This window comes from Perissodus microlepis, chromosome 12 (assembly GCF_051167445.1).
Source record: "Perissodus microlepis isolate ML-2025 ecotype Zambia chromosome 12, ASM5116744v1, whole genome shotgun sequence".
NCBI lineage: Eukaryota > Metazoa > Chordata > Actinopteri > Cichliformes > Cichlidae > Perissodus > Perissodus microlepis.
Window position 1 is genome coordinate 8,644,555 of NC_140472.1, and position 9,424 is coordinate 8,653,978.

Sequence of the window (9,424 nt, forward strand, 5' to 3'; positions counted from 1 at the left end):
TCTAGCAGATGTGCAATTACCATTCCCATCCTTAACGACCAGTCATCCCTTCCACCCTTATTATATTATTGCCCCTGTAACACCCCCCCCCCCCCCCCCCCCCCCCCACAATGTTTCTGTAACTCATACACCGTCTATACAGCGTACTTATATTGTTTTCCTTTGTATGTTGTTTTCAGTACTTTTGCACCTTTTCGCTGTGCAAGCAACTGCACAATGACAATTAAAAAAGTTCTAAGTTCTAAGAAAATGTATTTGGTTTAATTGTGATTATGCTAAAGTGAATGTGCTAATAAAATCTGATCTTAATGGAGACATGAAATTCAATAACCTCTGCCTTAGTTAAAAAAAGGTGAAGGGTCAAGGAAGGAGAGGATAATGAGGTGGGGGTAAAAGATCAGTGAATCTTATGTACACCTGATTGGTTTACTAGATATTAGAGAGTTGGGATGAGTGGGCACTTGAAGTATGAACTGGGATACCTGGAGGCATTCTGGATCAGTCACTGGCACCCTGCGAGTTGAGCAGTTAAAAGGATTGGATTTCAGGAGATCACCAATTGAAATTCCAGCAGAGGTGCCAAGGGGAGATGCCCATGGTGAACTTACAGATTGGACTTGGATTGAATCTATTTCTGCTCATCGTCATTATCATCATTGCCGTGTTTAATTATAATTCTGAGAAGGATCTGGACTTTCATCATTTTCCTAGTGGATTGCAGCTTCTTAAGACTTCCAAAGTTTTCCCTGTGGATTACAACTTGGAGATGATGTGGGATCTATCAAGGAATCCTTTTTTCTGGATTATTTCTATTAACACAGAACACTGAGGTGGAACACATCGTCAGTGCTGGAAATGCCTATCTCACCACCAACCTCTCTCTCCCCACAGATGAGAACAAAATTAGAATTTTTTTTTTACTTTTGCTTTGCTTCTACCAAGATGTTTTTATAAAATCTTCTGCAATTAGAGTCTAAACTGTGGACATTTCCTGTTTAACCCTTTGTGAAACAAAAGTATGAAAGTATCAATCTATATTAGTCCAAATAACTCTAATAGGTTGCTCTAGCCTTAAAACCACCCCAGGCCACAATCTAGAATGGAGCTGCCAGGTATGACTGATAATATTTGACCTGCAATGCTACTCAGGTTTTTTCATATCAAACAGGGCAAACACGGAAAACACCTGGATGTCATGGTAGTCAGGCTGGGCGAGTCCCCTCCACCACCCATTGGCTCCAGAACCCTTGGTCAGGGCATCTCCAAAACTCAATTTTGCCAATTAGCTCAAATTGCCAAAATAATTTGTGATGGTTCTGATAGAAAGGTGTCAAAATGTGCAGTACATTATAATTTGTTGTTTATGGAGCTTTAATCCAAGGACCAGTCAGGGTGCCTGTGCTGAGCCCGGTCCCTCACTGAAAGGGCCCATAGTGGGCATGTGAGTAACAGAACAGGACCTCAGAGCAATGGAAGAAGGTGACCTGGCCTGAATAACATTTTCTTTTACATCATTGTGCGTGTGCATCACTTACCTGGAAAACACATGGTACTAAGATGCACTATGGAAAGATGGCAAGGTCAGCTGGGAAACCGTGCCATCCATGTGGATTCTGCCACGTACCACCTACCAAGCATTGTTCCAGACTATGTAGCCCCTTTCATGCAAACATTTCCTTAATATTGAGTGCTGATGTAAATCACTTGCCAAACTGTCTGTGTGTAAAGATATTCCTGAATATCTTTAGAAAACGTTCCTGGTTGAAGGAAAGCTTTGTCTTCAGTGGAGCACAAAAACAGAAAAAGTTTCCACTTGTGATTCACTGTAATGATTAAGTGGATGTGTCTTGCCAGGAATCCCCAGGAACAGTGCCTCAAGGGAGCGGTCTTACAAAAATATTCTGCTTGTAACTGGGAAAGCAAACACTATGGACAACTGCTTTAATAACATAACATTAGGTCATCTTACAGAGATGTGAGGAAGCAACAAACACACTCATTTTACCAAAGAAACCATTCATCAGGAGAAAAGATAAAGTGAAAACTAAAACTTTCCACCCACTGACAGATGCAGGCACAGAACCGTTATTTGTGGAGACAAACTATTCCCACAAACTGAGCCTCTGATTTTGGACATGAAACATTTGAAATATGAGAAAATGTCTTACATATAAGGTCAGAAAGTGAAACAAATCTGTAATGATCACCAAAAAACGGGAAATCGTGTCTTGGCATAAACTTTGATTTTAGAAACTATTCCCACAACTCGCACAAAAATACAAATTTACAAATTATGTAATTTCTTTCATTGTAGCAAATGCTGATTTATATACCACCAAGTATAGAATTCCCTGCAAGCAATGAATTAAATAATTAAATACAAACACACATTTCTAGGCTTGTTAAATAAGTGTATATGAGCACACAGCAGCAACTCGTAGGTTAAAAGTATAAAGTGAAAAGTTCCACATATATGTTTTCATCAGTTTACAATGAATCCCGTGGAAAAAACAACAAACAATAGTTACATTCTACCACATATAAATACTATGGTATACAATGTAATCCATCACTAACTCTACAACTGAGTCTTCCAGCATCCCTCAAACATTTCGAGTCACACCTGCAGGTAGTGCAGTGATTTAAGCGTTCCTCCCAACATTGCACATGCTTCCTATTACACATCAATAAACTGTGAGTATATGAGTCGGAGAAATTCTCTCACCGTCAGCGTTAAAACACTGGCACCAACGATGCACAGTGTTCATACGGACAAACTGCTGTGCTAAATCTTTTAAACATATCAAAACACAATAAAAGTTGTGTGGCACTGAGATGCTTTTATCACCCCTTTAAAGCTTTATTACCTGATGAGAGCATCACAGGTTTAGACTACTACAAACATGTTACAATGACTACAGGACTGGACACTAAGCAACCAGTGCTGCATTTAATCAGCATACCACAGCACAACTGTATCTACAACTGTACAAAAAATTCATATTTCAGCTAATGCTTCCACTCTTTTTTTGTTTCCTGCATCATTCACCACGTGGCCAATTAACTTTCCACTGGCGTCCTTTGAGCCAATATAATCTCTTGTTTTAAAACCTAATTTTTCACAATACATGGTATTTAGCCAAGAAGTCTCGTTTTTAGTTAGCTGAGATGGAGCCTTACAGCTTAAAGTATCAGCCTCCAATTTAGGCTAAGTGGCCTTCAGTGTAACTTTTAAATCTCGATACAATTTAAATGAGAGAGTTATAGAAAAATTAAGAGAGGAATTAGCTACAGAGACCAAAACTATTTCAGTAAAATGCTGTAAACATAATGTTTAAATGCTGTAGAGTGTAGGACTTTGAACTAGAGATCTATGAGAACTGACTCACTTTTAGGGCCAGTCCAAACGGGCCAAGTCCTTCTTAGTTGTGACCGGAAATAAATACAGTCATGATGGCAACAGTATATGTGTGGCTGGAAATTATGGGCTAATGATTCACCGTCTTCCGAAAACTTCTGAGCAGTGTCTCTATTTCAACATAAAGTTCACACTTGGTCATGTCTTTGGCTCTTTTGCTTTTATAGACCTTGAGACTGTTCGACTTTGAGAAATTTAAACCGAACTTGAGAAAATATTTCAAGACACTTTAAAAGGGACCATCACCAACAATTATCACAATGGCAAAATATATAAAAATGGTAAATGGCCTGTATTTGTATAGCTCTTTACTAGTCCCTAAGGACCCCAAAGTGCTTTACACAACCAGTCATCTACCCATTCACACACACATTCACACACTGGTGATGGCAAGCTACATTGTAGCCACAGCCACCCTGGGGCGCACTGACAGAGGCGAGGCTGCCAGACACTGGCGCCACCGGGCCCTCTGACCACCACCAGTAGGCAACGGGTGTCTTGCCCAAGGACACAACGACCGAGACTGTCCAAGCCAGGGCTCGAACCGGCAACCTTCCGATTACAAGGCGAACTCCCAACTCTTGAGCCACAATCACCCATATATTTTAATTCCACACATATAAAATAAGAAGAAGGCTATAATTGATGAGTTTTGCAGTTATACGAGTCAGGTGCTGTCAAGGACATATTATATTTTATACCAGGAAACCACTGTTTAGGAGGCAGTATGTAAAGTGAGCTGTCGTTAATGAGTAAAAAACAATGCAGCTTATAACTTGCATAGGGTGAAATTAACCCACTGTCATAGCTTGTTCAATAGCTTCTCACTGCTGCGGTAGCTGCATATGTTTCATGAGCAAAAAGAGTAAAGGGGAAACCATAAAATACACTGATTTTCCTGGAGAAGAGGCTAAAAACCATCCTCAAGATCGGATTCGAACAATCTTGATATATGTGATATAGATATTAGTGAGGAAAAAGCACAGCGCCAAAGAACACTTCATATTCTGCCTTGGTAATATAATCTGGATGTGATGACATCACACGTAGTTTGTCTTTTGCTTTCAGGAAAAAGAAGCCAGCTGTATAGAGGGATTTACTCCAGACATCTTCGCTGCAGCTCATTGTGTGGATCGATGAGAGGAGAGTCATATCATTTCTGTATTCTTCTGAACTATGCAACACCTTGTTCATCAGTTTTTTATGGACAGGACACACTAAACCACTATACGTGATCTGCAGGTAGACACTGTACAAGCCATCTCTGGGCACCACAAGATCCCCATTGGAGTAGCTGAAGCCGCCGTGACAGTAAGCATTTCCGATGTCATGTGCCCATTGAAGGTACTGCCCATTCGTGTTATTCCCTACAGGAGCTAAAGAAGAAAAAAAAAAGAAAAACTAAGGTTACTCATGTTTCTACTTGTCTATAATTTATAGCTAGCTTCAAACTTAAGTAAAAGTGAATGACTTCTTGCAGAGTCATGTGCAAATAATTTAGGCACAGAACCTTTTTTTTTTATGATAAGCTCCATACAAAGTGTGGTTAATGAAAAAAAACTTAAATCAGCATAAGATAAAGACACACACACATACACACACCATTTTTAACTTTACCTGTTAGCATGGCAGCTGGATTATCCAAGTTTTGATGTCTTGAAGTTTCTAGTTTGTTGACTACAACACAGATTGAAAAAAAAGATTGTTTGAAATGTGGTGATGGCGTTTCTGTTTTAACTTCGTGCTAACACAGTATTAACATTTACCTGACAGGTCGGGTGGCGTGGTTGGCTGTAAGGAAACAGACAAAGTCTTAGCATACTTTATTAGAATGACCAAAAATATAATGTAACTCGATGCCAATCTACCCTACACTATTTTCACCAAAGTGTAATAGCAGAACACTGTTTATGTATATTAGAAACAATAACCACAGGAACACTCAAACTATAGGTGCCTGGTAAATGAGCTATGTTAGAACATTTAGGGAATATTCAATCAATTTCAACAGTTTCGCTTCCTGGTTAAATAATGGTTTGGGACTAAAAGATAGAGAGACACTCTCCAAATCTGAGGTTTTTTTAATATACATTATACAACTGTTTTACTGCAGGAAGCAGGTTTCAAAAACAGCATTGACATGAATGTCTTTAAATGTTTTTGGACGCTTCACTGACTCTGTGGTTCAGATTTACTGAAATATTATGACCTCATTTGTTTGAGGAACACACAGTTTTTAGTATTGTGCCAAAAAGCGATCATCTGACAAAAAGTGATTTCCGATGTTTCTGTGTTCTATTTCAGCAATTATTTTTCTAAATAATAAATAATATCTTTACTTACCAGGAACTTTATTGGTAAAAAGACAGCAGTGAAAACAATCCAGGAAGGCTTTATGTAAGAAATGACCAAGTATCTTTGCCAGCATCTTTATGATGCTGCATTATTGTAACTGTAAACAATCTAGTCCTTTTCAGTCACATAAAATATTCTTTTAGAACTGTGATGTTATATTTGTTTCAAGTTCTGTTCACCTCTTGGCCAGATCTCTCTTGAAATTACTTTTTTGTTCATTTTAAATAAATAAAAGATATGTAAAATCCTCTTTGCCAAAAACTGATTGTGGCTTCTACTTTGTGATAAGAATGTTCTTTCTGGCTGAAAGGGACTTGATATAATTCACGAGAAATGCGTTTGACATGTTTTTGACAGAGTATATATATGTCTGTGAAGGTTCTCAGTCATCCAAGTCATGGTAGTCTAAGGAGCTTGGAAAGAAAAACGTCTGGACTTCTTTGAGTTGCTTGAAGACGTTTCACCTCTCATCCGAGAAGCTTCTTCAGTTCTGAATCAGAACTGAATTCTGAATCAGAAGAACTGAAGAAGCTTCTCGGATGAGAGGTGAAACGTCTTCAAGCAACTCAAAGAAGTCCAGACGTTTTTCTTTCCAAGCTCCTTAGACAGAGTATATACCAACAGGTCACTTATAACAGTTTAAATACCCGCAATCAGTTTTTTTTTCCCCGCAAATACCGGAAATCACTTTGTGGCATAACACCGGTCACTGTGGTCATAAAATGAACTCGCCGGCCATAATTTCCTGAATCACAGATCCCTTATTTTGGAGTTCATCCCTCTAAGGCTACGTTCACACTGCAGGTCTTAATGCTCAATTCCGATTTTTTGATCAAATCTGATTTTTTTTTGTCTGCTTGTTCACACTACAAATAAAATGTGACAGCAAACGCGCTCTAGTGTGAACCCTCAAAGCGCCACGCATGCGCAAAAGAAGTCGTCACACACAACGCGCTCTGTTTAGACCCAAACAGTAGTGTTTGACTGATGGCCTTGATATAAAGATTTGTTTCGGACTTTACGTTTCCCAATTTTGCTTTAAGTTATAAAGTTATTTTGTTATTTTCATATGGCCTAATACTTATCCTTGTTGCCGTTTTAGAGAGGAGCGGTGCTTCAAAGGATAGTTGCAGATTTCTGTCAGAATCTGCAGATTATTCAGTACAAATAAAATGTTCACGTTTCTCCAACGCTGTCTTCCCAACAGTTTCACTGGATGGCCAGGAAGTGTTCACGATGTTTTCTCGGGCGCTTCTCCGACGCTGATAATTGGCGTCTGTCTTGTGTCAGTGACGTAAAAAGCGGGTTTAATGCGACATAACCATTCAAACAGCAGTCGCTTTCTAAAACATCAGATGTGTGTCGGATTCAGTACCACATACGAAAGTGACCCAGGTCGGATTTGAAAATATCGGATTTGTGCTGTTCACACTGTCATACCATGATCGGATATGGGTCGCATAGAGTCAAAAAAGTCGGATTTGATGCGCTTTCGCCTGCAGTGTGAACGTAGCCTAAGAAGCGGTTAGTGCAGTGTCCTGTGGCACCTTTTCCTAGGCAACGAAACTAACACAGATGATAGGTTGGGTTCTTCCTCGGTGTCTTTTACAGAGGCCGTTTTTAAGGTTTCAGCATTTTTAAGCAAGTACGTTTCTGTAACTAAGCACTCCAAACTACAGCTGCGCGGTAACAACATTTGGGCACGTGCGCTCTGTTTTGCTGGCCGTGTGCGTGTGTCGAGCTACCGCGCGTGCTTGGCTTCAGTGTGCCCACGACTCACAAGTGCGAATAATTTCGTGGAAATTACGCCGCCAACGCGCTTTGGCTAATGCTGTAGCCAAGTTTATCAAAACATTGCATGAGGGAATAAACTTTGACCCGGCTGGCTTGGAAACATAAAGAGTAGAACATATCGTGAACGCATCAGCCGAGGATTTAAAGGCGTATGAGTTAGCTGCGTTTATAATAGATTACATTGTTTAATATGCGCTAAACTATTCTCCTCTCTTTTTGATTTTTGAAAGCAGTGTTAAAATAATATTTCAGCAGCAGCAGCTCTAAACGGAAAATCTTAAGAGTGTGTCGGGTATATGTTACCTGGCTGCCCGGCGGTGCATGCCTTTGACTTCCGAGTAAAATCGTGATTAGTAAAGGCAGAACTCCTGCAAGCACCAGAACCAGCACCAAGGCTAAAAGCTTAGCCATTCGCCTGTTTCGTGTCTCCTTCGGCGACAGTAACTGAAGAGAGGTGTTCGGGCTTTGAAGTACTGCCTCCTCCCCTACTTCAAAACCCCATTTGTCTTCCTCCATGCCTCTGCTTTGCTATTCCCGGATTAGCCGCTGGCTCCCATCCTCCATCTCCATTTATTTGCGTGGTGTCGCCCACGTTGTTGCAAGTCTCGCTTTAAATGAGTTTCACCGGGTATCGAGTATCAAGCACGAACTTCCTCTTTTTTGGGGCTGGCTTTTCTCTAACACCGTGAAATACGTTGGCTAGTTTGGTTTTTAGTGGAACCAAAGCACGAATGCTAGGAGAGGGATTGATTATAATATAAAACCTGTGAATGACAGTCCCATTAATGACCATTGGCTAGACTTTGTTTTTCAGCTGCTCGTGAGGACACTGACAGTGTTTTCGAATGAACGTCAGCACTCTGCTAGCTGTTATCTGCCCCTTTGTCCAGATGTAATTTGCAGACTAGCTGTAATCACGTCCGTGTAGTCTAGACATAATAAATAAATAATTAGTGGTATGCTGTAGTAGGTTTACACATTTTCCAAAGAACTAGAGGATGGTGTAGCTTGTGAGCGGATCTATAAAACAACATCTAGTATAAAACACATGGTTATGAATGCATTGAATCAGTTTCTGGAAAAAAAGAAAAGAAAAAAACCTTTACAGGAAAACAAGCTGAACGATAACTACAGATAAATGGACTGATTCTTATATAGCACTATACTACTCTCCCAGAGTACTCAAAGCGCTGTATACAACATGCTACATTCTCCCAATCTCACAAGCACTGACACTAAACTGAGTGCTTTTCTAACAACATTCACACTCCGATGGATGCATCAGAGAGCAACTTGTGGTTAGTATCTTGCCCAAGGATACTTGGCATGCAGACTGGAGGAGCCAGGGATCGAACCACCAACCTTCCGATCGGAAGTACCTACTACTAATACCTTCTGAGCTACAGACACCCCAGATGACAATAACTTTAACAATAACCAAGTTACACAAACTGCACTGGGCAGTCTTAAAAGAGACTGCAAAGTCCTGGTAACATTTGAACTGGAAACCTCCATCTATCCACCCATTAATTTTTTCCCACTTATGCAGGGCTGGTTCATGAGGGCAGCTGCCTCAGCAGAGAAGCTCTTCTCCTTGGCCATCTCCTCCAGCTTGTGCAGGGGAACACCAAGGCATGCCCAGGTCAGCTGAGAGATATAATCTTTCCAGCATGTCCTGAGTCTGCCTTAGGACCTGCTCCTATTGGGACATGCCAGTAACACCTTGCCCAGGAGGCATCCTTGTCAGATGGCCGAACCACCTCAACTCGCTCCTTTTGATGTGGAGGAGTTAAGGCTCTACCCTGAGCCGTTTATGAATGGCTGAGCTCTGTACCCTATCTATAAGGGAGACACCAG

At 40.5% G+C, this 9,424-nt stretch overlaps 1 protein-coding gene across 1 annotated transcript; it reads right to left on the reverse strand.

The window, feature by feature from the left end:
* Positions 1 to 1,924: 1,924 nt before the first annotated feature.
* On the reverse strand, positions 1,925 to 8,866 carry LOC146375769 (lymphotoxin-alpha-like). Its single transcript, XM_084945287.1, has 4 exons — positions 7,871 to 8,866; positions 5,185 to 5,209; positions 5,036 to 5,095; positions 1,925 to 4,794 (listed from the first exon to the last, which is right to left on the reverse strand). Exons 1-4 carry the CDS (start codon positions 8,081 to 8,083, stop codon positions 4,385 to 4,387), a joined length of 708 nt encoding a protein of 235 aa, XP_084801413.1. The 5' UTR covers positions 8,084 to 8,866; the 3' UTR covers positions 1,925 to 4,384.
* Positions 8,867 to 9,424: the final 558 nt, after the last annotated feature.